The following is a 13987-nucleotide window of genomic DNA, read 5'->3' as shown; positions in this document are numbered from 1 at the left end:
ATTTTTCTGTTTTTGTCCTTCATCTCCTCTGCTGCAGCGTTCATGTTCCCCAGGCAGCCGTCGCCAACAGGCTACCACAACAACTACCAGCTTTACACCATGGAAAACACGCGGCAGACCATCCTCAATGATTATATCACCTCCCAGCATATGCAAAACATCCCCCGGCCTGACATGGCCAGAGGGCTATCGCCACGGGAACAACCTGTTGCTATCCCTTATGCGGTCCCCCCTCGAGGTACGTCCTCTGGCAGACTCTTTTTTTTTTTTTTTCTCATCTGCCACAGCAGGCATGGGCTGTAGTGTGCAGATTGTGTGCTTGTGAAGTAGTGGCTACCTTTTGCAGACGCCCAGAAGCAAATGACCTTTACAAATTCAGCTGATTTGCTGTTTAAATCGGGGCTGCAACTCAATCAATTAATCGGATGTAGTCATCGAAATCTCCATTTGCTGAGTGGTTGCCTCTTACAAGTTGACCACTATTCCACTCCATGCAGCCTTGTTGCTTACTGATCAAGCTGTATTTGGGATGATGATGGGTTACAGCTAAGTGTTATACATACATTCAGAAATTGATGGATCGGTTCTTGTTATTCACCGTTGGCCCTTTGCTTCTGTCTGTAAAAGGGATTATTGATCTAACCCAGATGCCTCCAACTATCCTGTTGCCTCACCATGGGGGAACAGGTTCTCCTACTTTGGAACGCAACGTCTACCTCTCTGGAGCTCAGCCCCCTTTCCCTCCTAGGGCTTTCAACCCAGCCTCCATATCGCCAGGTGAGGACCCCTCCCTCTCCCAATCCTTCATCCTGTTTTCCCTGATTTCTACTGCCGCGAACTGTGTTCCCTCACACTCGGAGCGAGTCTGGTCTGCTCAGAGAAGTTTAGGCTTACTGCTGTCGTGCTGTGAACGGTTTCATAAATAATATATTACAAGAATATTCATATTGTATTTGGAACTTCCTTGAAGAATGAAGTCTATTCCTTGTTTCTGGATTCCTCTCAGTTTTTATTCCACATTGTCCAAGCTCCACTTTCCCAGAATCATTAGGTTAGGGTCCATGACACGCTACATGATCTGGTTTCACAGCTGCTTTTTAGATTTTTGCCTGCATTCATCAAGTTTCTTCTTCGGTTTATTCTTGGTTACTAGCTTTTTCCTTTACTTGTTGGACATTGTTCTGAAAGGGCAGATATGCAGGAAAGGCTATTTGTCTGAAAGCAAACATAGGCTACGTTCACACTGCAGGGAAATGCGACCCATATCTGTCTTTTTCATGGGAGTGCGAACGGCCCAATTTCAATCTTTTCTACTAATTTGGATACGTATCGGATTTTTTTCAGTGTCCGCAGTCTCAACGGTCATGTTGCATTTTATCCGTCTTTCACGTCACTCTCCTGTCTCTCACTACACATCCACACACAGTATTGGCAGTTGGCGCTCCATAGAAGACAGTTGGTAAAAACTGTGCTGCTTTCTTCTTACCTTACTTGGTCTCACTATGACATGGTCTTTGCACTGTCAGAGATGCTGGCTGGTATCCGTGTTTCTTTTTATTTTATTTTATTCTTTATTTTAACAAAACTTTATTGAACACTTCTAGAAACAAGGTTCTAGGTTGATTAAGTGAAATGAAAGAAAATCTTTAAAGGATAAAAAAATATATACACAAATCTAAAAACGTACATGTTCATATACACCCCCCTTTGGTAAGGGATACATAAACAGTTCTAGTGCAACAAATTACCTTCAGAAGTCACAAACTAGTAAATGTGTGGAATCCATGTGTCACATGACCTGTCTGTAGAAACCTTTTCGGAAAGGCTGCAGCACCACTCCAAACAAGTCAGGGACAAAGTTGTTGAAGTACAAATGAGGAGCAAACTTCCAGTAAACTGTAAAAGTGATGAAAGCCCGAGTTCTTAAAACCCATTTGTTTAGGATTTCCTTTGGCTGTTCTAGTTAAACTGTTTACTGAAACATAATTTGTTTAAGTTTGTAGTACAACAACTTGTAGTTCCCATTTTCCTATGTAATATTTAGTTTAAATTTTTCTACATTTTATCCCAACTTTATTCTGTTTTTATTTTCCTATCTTTTAATCTTGTAACACACTTTGAGTTGTCCTTGTACTGAAATGTGCTATACAAATACATTTACCTTGCCTATAAAATTTTCTAAATATTTGATGTTCCTTCCTTAGTGCCATCAAATCCATCATCTTCAAATGGAAAACAGTTATGCAGGCTAAGGTTTTCTGTCATTTTGTCATTTTTGTTGTAATGACAAAAATTATCTATCTTCAAAATTGTAGGCATGCTCTGGAATTGAAATCGTTCAAACTCTCCAACAAACCGTTTTAATTCCAGGTTGTGATGAAACAAAACACATTCAGTTTTGTTACAACCACAGACCTCAGATTTTTTTAGTCATAGTTTGTCTTACACCAGCATAAAATACAGTCTGACTGTAATGTGGAAGGAAAGTGATACGTGGTTTTAAGGTGCATTTTTTTATTTTATTTTATTTTATTATTATTTTTACAAATGTTTGGAATCATTTTGTAGCTCCACTTTTTGTAACAATTAAAGCTTCAGGTCTTACGTGGTGTATTTCTACCACCTTTGCACACCTAAAGAAGGGACTTTTTTCCCATTTGACGAATGAAGCTCAGCCAGGTTGGATGGAGAGCATCAGTGAACATCAGCTTTTAGGTCTTGCCACAGTTTCATAATTAAATTTGGGTCTGGATTCATGACATAATTCATGTGGTTCTAACATAAGACCTTGCTTTGGTTTAAACTTTTCCATTGTAGCTTTGGCTGAATGTGTAAGGTTCTGGCCCTGCCAGAAGGTGAACCCCCCACTCCAGTCTCAAGTCCAGTGCAGCATCTAACAGGTTTTCTTTCAAGTTTAGCTACATTTCTCATACCATCAACTTGGATCAGCCTTCCTGTTCCTCTCAACAGTATGATGCTGCTTACTGTCTCAATACCTAACCCTATAGAACAGCTGTATTTATGGTTAGATCAACTTACATTAAAGGGGACTATAAAGTTAAACGTTCAGGTTGCTTATCTGCTGCAACCAACACTCAGTCAGCCAGTATTTAAATCATGACTTTACCCTGATACGAAATGCACCATGCAAGGGGGTGTGAAGTCAGGTTGATGCAATGTTTCAAGTTTTGTGTGCATGTTGTCCCTGTTCTATCCAGGTCATCAAGCCCACCTTGCTGCTAACGCAGAGAGAGAACGGGAGAGAGAGCAGCAGGAGAAGGACCGGGAAAAGGAAAGGGAGCAACAGAGGGAGAGGGAACGGGAAATGAGAGAACGAGAGCGGGAGCGCACTAATGAATACATGCGTGGAGGTGAGCTATTCAGCAAGTCATAGTTCATAGTTTTGTTGTTTTTAGGCAATGTGTCCAATTTTCGTCACATTGTTGTTGTTATTTCACATTAAGGTGGCTCAGAGCAGCCCGGACGGCCAGGGAGTCGAGGTTACCTACATTCCCCTTCACCGTCGCTCAGGACGCAGGACGTGGTTGTTCAGCAGCGGCCGAGCATCTTCCAGGGAAAGAGTGTCATCACCTCTCTAATGTAAGTTTCAAACTCCTAGCAGCCCTTACCAACATTTATACACCAGATGTATTCAGTCATGTTTTTTGTAAACTTTAAACATGGTTTTCTTGATGTCGAAGATTTTCATATATCACATATATTACCCTATAGCCACACAAATCCAAGAATGCAATATAAAGCTGCAAATGTCCTATTATTTTTACATACACATATACTGTATGGGTGTAAAATATAGAGCTTAGAAGTGAGAAGTGGTGAAACGGAGCCAGTTGAACTGCACTGCCGACATGTTTTGCAAACAATGGGAAAAAAACTCTTCGTTCTCTTTATTTCCTTTTTAGATCGCAGCCTGTTTCGACGTCAACGTCACAGAGCAACTCGCGCTACAGCACTGCGGCTGACGCCCTGGCCGCCCTGGTGGACGCCACAGCCTTTGCTCCGCATATGGACGTCGGCAAGGTTAAGGAGAGCAAACACGAGCGGGACGACGAAATGTCTTCGTCCGCAGCGCCACGGCGGGGGTCGGTCCTCTCTGACCAGCAGCAGCAGGAAGCAGAAAGGCGATCGCTGCACTCGCCGTATAGTTCCATGTCCCTGCCAGGTGGAAAGCCACATCAAGCCTACGCCGAGGGCCCTGGGGCTGCGGGTAAGGAGAAGGGTCCTCCAACAAAGTCCCGCATCGAAGAAGAGCTTCGAACTCATGGAAAGACGACTATCACAGCCGCCAACTTTATCGACGTCATCATCACAAGGCAGATAGCCTCAGACAAAGAGTCACGTGAGCGAGGCTCTCAGAGCTCCGACTCTTCTAGCAGCTGTGAGTGTCTTCTTTTGAAACGGCTTCAAATTGAAACATTACTCAAATCCACTGACATTCTGCACCATCATTAGCCAGCTCAACTCAAATGAGCATATATCTACTTGAGATTACCCCTTCCTTTTATCCATATTTCCATTGCAGTGTCGTCTAATCGGTATGATAACACTGCTGGAGGAGCCATCGAGGTTATAAGTCCTGCTAGTTCGCCAGTCCAGCCTCAGCAAGACAAAGCAGAAGATGGACAACAGCAAGCTGCAGGTGTGAAGTCAGCGAATGTTTCACATTTGTCAAAGATAATTTAAACATTTTGAATTTAATCTTAAAATGCATCTGCAGCAGTAGTGTTGGATATTCAGCAGGGAAGGCTGCATAGAGATAACGGGTTATTAATGTGGCCGCCTTAGTGTGGATGACTTGGCATCCTGATATTGGACCAGTCTGGTCACCAGTCTACACCAAGTTATTTTAGGCACCTCCCAGCACATGTAGAGCAGTTACTTATAGCCTGAAGCCTGCTGACTCTTTCCACTATTTCACTACTTCTCACCTCATCGTCACTATTTTAATGACACGCTTCTGTCCCTGATCAACCTTGCAGTTGGCATGCGGACCTACGAGATGGGCCGCTACCGACAGCCTGCGGAGCACCCTCAGCCCCCCTCCTCCCAGGCTGACAGCTACTCACAGGTCCCCAAAACCCACAGAGTCATGACCTTGGCAGACCATATTTCGGTAAGGGATCCTGTACATTAAATTATCTGCAGAGGAAAATACAATGTAAAAAACAAACAAACAAAAAACCTAAAATAATAATGTGTGCCATCTAGACAATGAGACAAGATTTCAGCAACTTTTTTTGTTTACACAAATAAAGGTTTTATAAATTAATTTATATAGTGTTTAATTTACAACAAATCTCATCTCAAGCTAACATGTCCAATTTAAATTGGGAAGAACTTTGTTAAATCAATGTAATTATATAGATGAGCATTCAATTGCATACCATCCAGTTTGGTCCTTGTTATAACACCATGCAATAAAATTAAGTCTGTTATGTTGATTAGTAAAAAGGGTTAAAGGGTTAGGGTTATTTACTCAGTTTATTCACAAACTTTGTTTCAAAGAATCTGATCAGTGTAGAATAATTCAGTTAAACCTTTTTTTTTTCTGAATTCTCTCTGCCTTTTAGGCTGTGTCGGTGTTTCTGCAAATAAATGTTGTGAGGTTCAGTAAATAATTTTGGCTGCCAGCTTGATGACTAGTCTTTGATAACTCAAGCATTACTTCCTTTATACTTCAAAACAAGACTCTTTAACATAGGCTGTTTAACGGTGCATAGCCACATTATCTGACTTTTTTTATTCATTTATACATCAGTTGCTCACTCTGGTTGTATACAAAGTTTTTATGAAAAATTATCATGTCCTGCTGGCGTATTAGTTGTTATTTTGGTGTTTTATGCTTTGTTTTTGCTCAATTTGTTACTAAATAAAGCCTTTTGTTTTTATTTACGATTTTAATGGAAGTACGTACTGTGCATGCACAGCAGGGGTTAAAACAAGGAAGTAGCTACTTGCTATTAACATCTTAGCGAAACAATGAAGAATGGTCCAGGTTCCAGTGGAAACACAACAAACAGCAAAAAATATGATTTCTAGAGGGAAGAGACTGGAATGTTGCTGGGAATACAGTACGAATGTTGGTGTTCACTGAAGCAGGCGCTAAATCTGCTGATTGCTCAGATTTGACCGTAGAGTTAATTGACATAAGTAAATGTTCTGATGAGGTTCTTAAAGTTACTGTAGATTGTTTTATTTAATTAATAACTGTTGGTCTTCAATCACGCCGAGCTGCCACTTTACTTTGAAGCATTGCAGAGGGTCAGACTCAGTTCGACATTATTTAATTTTGATTTATTAATTAAGCAAACCGGCATTATGATAGTTCTTCGATACTGCCACTAGATGGCGCCACATCTGTTTATATCTCTTAATTGCACCTGGTGTTGGGGCTATTTTTATCCACAAAAAGGATCATCAAAATACTATCAGAATGGAGGCTTGGTGTATATAACTTTATTTTATCATGATCAAACATTTTTTTCGTCGTCTTTTTTTAAGCATATAATGTGGCTATGTACCTTTTTAAGCTTAAATCTCACAACTTTATGTTCTAGGCTGATAATCATAGCTTAAACTTCACCAGATAAAGTTACAGACTTTCAGAAAATGGATATTGCATCACAAAACAGGTTTTACTTAGATTAGAAATATTGTGCTGCTTTATAATATTGAGTTTGTTACACCCCTAATGCCAACCTGTTTGGCTTCTGTGGTTTCTTTGTGTTTCCTTGAAACAGCATATAATTACCCAAGACTTTGCCAGGAATCAAGACCCCCCAGTTTCTTCATCAGGGACCGCCACATACCAGAGCTCCATCCCACCGGTGTCTTCTTCAGGTCGGGTCAAAGCCCCCAGCCGCTACAGTCCTGAGAACCAGGCTCCACACCACCAGAGACCCTCCAGCAGGGTTTCTCCAGAGAACGCCTCTGACAAGTCCAGAGCCAGGTATACAACGTTCCAAATAATATGCAGGACACATTTATAGTACTGCATATATAAAGGCTGCTTTTTGTTTTCTCCCTGTTAGAAAGTGGTGATACTGGCGAGCTAAACAATTTTCGTCCTATTTCAAAACTTTGTATTTTAGCCAAAGTTTTTTAAAAACTAGTTGATAATCAGCTTAAAAAAACAATTGTGGACAGCAAACATCTTGTCATGTCAACAGATTGGTTTCAGGATGTAATACAGTTACAGAAACTACAAAAGTTATAAACGGTGCTGCTCTTTTCATTGACCTGTCTGAGGCATTTGACACTATTGATCATTCTCTCTTTTATCACATGATGTCAGATATCGGTTTATCAGATAAGGTTGTAAGTTGGTTTTCTAATTATCTGTCAAATCGTAGATGGTGTGCAACACTGTGGTCTGTCATCCGACTACTTAAACGTCACAGAAGGTGTGCCACAGGGTTCCTTTGTTGGTCCTATTCTGTTTTAAATTTATGTAAACGGTGTCGGTAAAAATATTACTGATGTTTGTACACATTCTTATGCCGATGACACTGTAGTTTACTGCCATGCCAAAACCATTACTGCTGTGCTCTGGTGTCTGCAGTCTGCATTTGACACTATTCAGTCTGACTTGCTTCGGCTGAGACTAGTCGTAAATGCTGTTAAAACGAAGGTTGTGCTGTTTGCCAACCAGAAGAACGTTCCACAGGTTCCTCTTTTCATAGAAACATTGACAGGTCCCAGTATGGGTAGGTCAATAGAGTATGTTGAAACATATAAGTACCTCAATAATCTCTCCTTTAAATCACACATTAAAACATTGTGAAGAAATTGAAGATGAAACTAGGGTTTTCCTTTAGAAATGGATCTTGCTTTTATTTCAGCGCAGGAAGCATCTTGTTTTAATGACCTTTCGGCCTCTGTTAGATTACTGTGATGTCGTGTATGTGAATGCACCTGCCCCTTCTCTGCATGACTATCAAAGTGCACTAAAGTTTATAACAGGGTATAGATCTCTTGCACCACCATGACTTATATTCTCGGGTGAACTGGCCATTGTTATTAATCCGCAGACCCACGCATTGGTACATTTTCATCTATAAAGCTCTTCTTGGACTGTTACTGTCTAATACCTATCCTCATATCCTGTCACTTAGACAGTCCCGCCACAAACTCCACTCTCAGGACTTCCTCTACTTCAGTTTTCCATTAGTACAATCAGAATGTGAAAAAAAAAAGAAGCTTTTTCGTACTCTGTCTCGTCAACATGGACCACTCTACAGCAGGATCTGAAACTATCCACTTTGAATCCTTTGGGATAATTTCGATGTCTTTAAGGCAAATTGCTCTTGTTTTTAAGTGATATTTTTTAGTTTAGTTGAGTTGAGTCAAATGTTTTGATTACTTGTATTTTTACTGCTTGTAAAAAGAAAAATGTTAAATGAAAATTAAATCTGTTTTTGCGTTCAGGCCTGGTAAGTCTCCAGATCGAGGAGGCAGGCAGATGGAGAACTACGAGCCCATCTCTCCTCCACAGGGATACCAAGGCATGGACAAGCAGGAGGCTGGTGGGCCTCCATCCCAGAGGCGAGACACTGACAACTCTGAGATCAGGTACGTAATTAAAAGTGTTTATGTGAGACTTTTTTTTAATTTCACACTCTTGTTGGAATAGCTTGCAGACCTGCCTGCATTCTTTTGTTCATTAAAGCTTAGAAGGTCAATTTAAATGACCAATTTTCATATACTCGATGGCAGAAACTTGGCATGTACTTTGTGTTTATTTCCAGTTTTTTTGTTTGAATGCTCCCAGAAAGACTGTGTCCTCCATCTATAGTTGTTCTAACTCCCAGTGGAGCTCAAACTGTGTAGTCTCAGAAAGGCTTGTTGCCTCAGCTGCTCTCTCTCTCTCTGCCCTCTGTGCTCTTCAAGGAGTGACTCACGGTCCCCGGGGAGTGTCGGCTACCTGCCGGCTTTCTTCACCAAGCTGGAGAGCACCTCGCCGATGATTAACTCCAAGAAGCAGGAAATCTTTCGTAAGTTGAACTCCACCTCTGGTGTTGGGGATTCTGAAGTTGGTAAGTGGGTCTTCTCTTTAACCTAATAATCCCCTCTAGTTCTTCACACTCATTGTGCATGTCACAACATTTTGTTTTTCTCGTTCTCAAAATTTTTTTTTTATTGTATTGCAGGAAATGCTCAGCCTGGGACAGAGATTTTCAACCTCCCTGCTGTTACCACCTCCAGTAAGCAAAAACACAAGATCAGATACCCGAGGCTTCATTCTAGTTCCCATATCTGTTCTCACTGCAGACATGTGTTGTACATTGCAGGCAGCATCAACCCAAGGAATCAGTCCTTTAGTGACCCGGCCAGCAACCTGGGCCTTGAGGACATAATCCGCAAGGCTTTAATGGGCAACTTGGAGGAGAGGCAGGAGGAGCACCAGGGAGGAGGAGCTGTTGTCATGAACAATGCATCCAGCGCCGGCAGCGATACCCGACAGGAGGCCAGCCCATCTCCCAGTATGGGTAGGTCAAAAACCAAGAGCAGAAGTGGCCACATTTACTGGCCAACCCTGGCGAAGATGTGGGAGAAAATCTTAAAAATACACGCAGCTTTTATTTTTAGCATAATCCCACACAGAAGAATTTAGAAAGAGTCCAATGTTATATCAAGACATAATTGTTTTCAAAAAAATCACCAGTGCGGACAATTATTTGCGTAAATACAAATCATGTCTGTGCAGATTCTCAATCATCTGAGTCATGTCAAATTCAACGGGATCAAATGAAAGGCGACCAGACTTTGACTCAGTTTTTGTGAAGACGTTCTGACATCTATCCAGTTGAGCAACCTGGAGTTTGGGAGATGGGAACTACTAATCACAAATTCAGGCTTTTGACAGGGGTCTAGATATGATGTAACACACAGGCCCCATTTCTTTTAGCTACTGGCTGATAGACTTGATGTTGTCCTCTATTTATTTTACCACCACACAAAGTAAGCAGGGTGATATGGGTGGTAAATAAATATCCAAAGCTTCATTGCTGTGGACGGCATCAAACAGTGACATCCTAAAGAATAAAATGTCCTGTCATCACAACTGGAAACATGTCAAGTTTGCTAAACTCTGCATCTTATGTCCCCTCTGGAGTATGGTCCAGGTTCTTTGGTGCTGTGTGCCTGATCCTCTGGAAACTTTGAATGTTGTTTAAATGGATGGGACCATTGACTCTTAGAAGCACCGGGAGATAAAAACAAAAAAAGAATCTCCCAGAAAACTGAAAATGCTTTGCCATTGGCACAGATGATGGATAAAAACATAAAGTGGAATCAACACAGTTTGCACAAAATTGACCAACTTCTGTGGCCCTATAGAAAATCAGTGAGCTGAAGAGAAAAAGGGTGTAAGAGAGGACAAAGGACATTGGTTGATGTATAGAGATGATCAAGACTAAGATCTTGCTTAGTCTCTCTCTCTCTATAGACTCCACACTTCTGAATCTTTATAGAGGATCAAAAGCTGTTCTATTGACAAAGGGGACTGGGTTACCAATGCGACACTTGGGTTTTATTCAATACAGCTATTGGTTGGATTTTTCTAAAGTTTTCCATTTGAGATCATATTACTGATATAACAAATGTATTTGTTTCAAGGAGTTTTGCACATCTTTACCAGCGGGACCAATAAATCTCTTGGCATCTGTATCCCTGCTGATTTCTAAATGGCTGCTTGTTTGAATCTACAGGGAAACAGAAGCAGAGCAAAGCCAGCAGTCGGAAATCCAAGTCGCCTAACCTGGGTCAGGCCTACCCTGGAGGGGAGCGTCCCTCGTCGGTGTCCTCCGTCCACTCTGAGGGGGATTATCACAGGCAAGCCCAGCCACAGTGGACATGGGACGAAAGACCCTCCTCCACAGGTGAGCTGCTGCTGGGTAACACCCGCTGTCTGGAAACATGAAGCAAAATGGAGCTTAAACCAGTTTGATTCTTCTCCCTTTCCCGCTAAAGGTCCCATGCAGTTCCCTTACAACCCACTGACCATGCGCATGATGAGCACGCCGCCCACGTCCATGGCCTCTCCCTCTATACAGAGCCAGCAGCAGCAGCAGCAGCAGCCGCCCCCCACAGCAGGGCAGCAGCGAATGTGGCAGCAGCCTCTTTTGTCAGCGCAGTACGAGACGCTGTCTGACAGCGATGACTGAACCCACAGCTCACTGAAAGCCCGGCTACCAGGAGAACAGCCCGCGCTCCGGCGGCTCTGTCCACGCCCCTCTCCCAGGACTAACCTCACTCTTTTTGCGAGTGAGGAGCGGATGGGGTGGTGTCATGTTTTTTTGTTTTGTTTTCGGTGCTATGGCGCCCCCTGTCTGTTAGCTAGGGCGCAGCAAGCAACAGGCGGGGCTCTCCAGAACGAGACTTTTGTTTTTGCTCTGGGAGCTCTCGCCACGCCTGTTGGAGAAGTACATGTTGACAGAGGGGACGAGAAACGGCGCGGTCAAGCTGAAGAAGTTCTTTCACGTGTAAAAAGAAGCTATTTCTGAATTTTGTCTGATCCTGTAAAGATATACCCGGTCTTTAAGAAAAATTTGTATGTACATAGAGTAACCTTTTTGCAGTGTTTTTTCTTAACTTGATTGTTTCTTATTTTAACGTCGCTTTTAAATTGATCCACTTTAATTGGGAGAGAGCCGTGGTGTAATCTTTAATAGCGCTGTTGCTCTCCCAGACCCCACTCGATTCCCACCCCAACCCCCGCTCTCCCACAAAGACTACGTCACCCGCTGAGATCTTTCTTTACCATTGCTTTGCCACAAGAGACCGGACCTGTGGTTAAAACTTGACCCTCTGCGGGTCCAAGATTGTGCCACCATCAACCAAGCACCACCAAGAGCCTGAACGGTGTGGACAAAACGGAAGCGCTTCGAACAGCGTCGGACCCTGAAGCCTGGTCTTCGTGGAGCTGATGCATGGACGGTAGACAGACAGCAGAGACAGCTTCTCACCCAGCTGTAACAGAGCAACAACATCACAACGAGTTGAGAACACTGGCGTCATAGCAGGAAGAAAAGGGGAAAAGTGTGAAATAAGCTTGCTGGAAACGATATGGTTATGACTACTCCTGGACCCTGTCTGAATGATGAAAGTGAGCCAATGGGCTTTTTTTTTTTTTTTTTTTTTCTTGCTTTTTTTTCCAATAGAGCTGACAACGCAGTGTGTGACATCCCTGCAGTTTTACTCTCCAAGCTGGCCAGAATAAGGTCTTGTTAAAAAAGAAACAATGTCAGGAAATGTGATCTCTTTAAATGTTTCCTTTTTCTGAGGGATGATTTTTGCCACGCCTTGTGAGTTAAGAGAGAAGGCAGCTTTAAAAACTATTTTCTCAGAGATATATGTTGGTGTTGTTTTTTTGTTTCTGCAATCCCTCTTTTCTTTATTCCCCCCCCCCCCTCTCCTGACAACAATCTGAGCTCTGTAAATCTGTCTCGTCATTACACAAAATGCAGAAACTTACCAAACGTAAAGAATGCTCTGCACCAATGTTGCACTTTTTTTTGTTTGCTTAGAGGCTTTGGACAACAGAAAGCATTTTACCTGCTGTGTAACTTAATCAACCTCCAGCCCAGGACTCTATTGAGATGCGCTTTAACTTTTCCCCACCACTCAATTGAAATTTGGATGTTTCAGCTTCTTGTATTTTCTTACTGCTGGTACATTATATATTTTGGTGTAAACACCTGCATCAGTTACTTCATTTCAGTGCATGGTACCGTTAAATGTCTAGGAGTTTGCTGTCAAAGTGATTCAGAATGTTGATAACTTAATATCTGCTTTCATTGTGTCTGTCAACAGATAGCTTTGGAGACAGCTCCTATAACATCAGCATCACGAACAGCAGTGGCTGTTCACTAAGTTAGTCGTTATATAACACCAACACCATTCTCTGGCTTTGACTCTGCTCAGTTGGGAAACCCATCCTGCTTAAATATTGTTTCTCTCCATTTTTAATTTTAACAAAATAATTAACAGATTTATTTAGTCACTTTTGCTTTTCATCCTGCTTTTTGGGGGATGTTGTGTGTTTACAGACGCAATGACAAAAAAAAAAAGTTTACAAACTTGAATCTTAAATCCGACATGAAGCCGAAAAAAGAAAACGAATGAGAGCGTCTTTGTTTTTTTTTGTTTTGTTTTTTAGCTCTCTTTTAAATACACAGTGATGACTTTTTTTTTTTTTTTTTGTCGTTTTGAAAAATTGAGACTTGAAAATCCCATGTGTCCTATGATGTTTAAATGCAATATTTGTATCGCACAAATGTCTCTTAGTAGGCTATTACAAGAGTTCAGACCAATCGAATAAAGTGGATCAGTTCTCCACCACTGACAGATTTGTAGCTTTATAGATGTGCCATCTTTTCATCCATCTTTTATTTCTGACTGCACACTGTCATCCTGCTTGGTCGCCGAGGTGTACTTGCAACTGTCACTTGGGTCTTTACTGGTAAATTACTGCATTAAATAAATAAAAAAACATGTCATGAATTGCAATATGATAAATAATATGTAATTGAAGTCTGTCAGTCTGTTATAAGAGAATAAACAGACTGACAACCAGTAAGCAATTTATTTTCCAACATACATTTCTGCTATCAGACACTACTTCATTTTCCCATAGGGTTCTGGAGGGAGAGCTGGTTAGTAGTGTACAGGTTTACTTCTATCTATATGAAGTTTTTATAATGAGGCCTTCAAGTGACAGCAAACAGAGTTTTCAAAATGCATCCTTCAACAAACTGTCCTTGAATACTTCTGACAAGTAAGTGGACAAAACTTTTCCAAATAGGGAACCACGAGGGATTTCTCAAAGCCCAGATCTCATCATTTGCACCCTTCTGTAATGGTTTTAAACATTTTTAGCAATTTTGTTGAGTTGTGCATGTTTAAAAAAACAGGCAATCCTTTTACTTTTTCTACAGAACAGGACAACACAGGGATTTGACATTTG

General features: G+C 41.6%; 1 protein-coding gene across 4 annotated transcripts in view; it reads left to right on the top strand.

Annotated features, from left to right (window-relative positions):
- ncor1 (nuclear receptor corepressor 1) overlaps window positions 1-13530 on the top strand; it is an 83288-nt gene extending 69758 nt beyond the window's left edge. For 2 of the 4 annotated variants that reach the window (XM_012871219.3, XM_012871221.3), the window contains exons 32-45: window positions 38-238; window positions 628-777; window positions 3219-3371; window positions 3465-3600; window positions 3924-4399; window positions 4544-4660; window positions 5001-5134; window positions 6762-6970; window positions 8449-8592; window positions 8911-9056; window positions 9171-9224; window positions 9312-9509; window positions 10731-10901; window positions 10993-13530. In XM_012871219.3, the coding sequence (XP_012726673.2) occupies window positions 38-238; window positions 628-777; window positions 3219-3371; window positions 3465-3600; window positions 3924-4399; window positions 4544-4660; window positions 5001-5134; window positions 6762-6970; window positions 8449-8592; window positions 8911-9056; window positions 9171-9224; window positions 9312-9509; window positions 10731-10901; window positions 10993-11186 (2483 nt within the window). In that variant the 3' untranslated portion in view covers window positions 11187-13530. The remainder of the gene's footprint in view (window positions 1-37; window positions 239-627; window positions 778-3218; window positions 3372-3464; window positions 3601-3923; window positions 4400-4543; window positions 4661-5000; window positions 5135-6761; window positions 6971-8448; window positions 8593-8910; window positions 9057-9170; window positions 9225-9311; window positions 9510-10730; window positions 10902-10992) is intronic. The other 2 variants (XM_021320855.2, XM_036143394.1) reach the window with 2 other exon arrangements.
- The last annotated feature ends 457 nt before the right edge of the window (window positions 13531-13987 follow it).

Source organism: Fundulus heteroclitus, chromosome 11 (genome assembly GCF_011125445.2).
Source record: "Fundulus heteroclitus isolate FHET01 chromosome 11, MU-UCD_Fhet_4.1, whole genome shotgun sequence".
Taxonomy (NCBI): Eukaryota; Metazoa; Chordata; class Actinopteri; order Cyprinodontiformes; family Fundulidae; genus Fundulus; species Fundulus heteroclitus.
The sequence above is the reverse complement of the archived record's forward strand: the minus strand, read 5'-3'. Positions and strand labels throughout refer to the sequence as shown.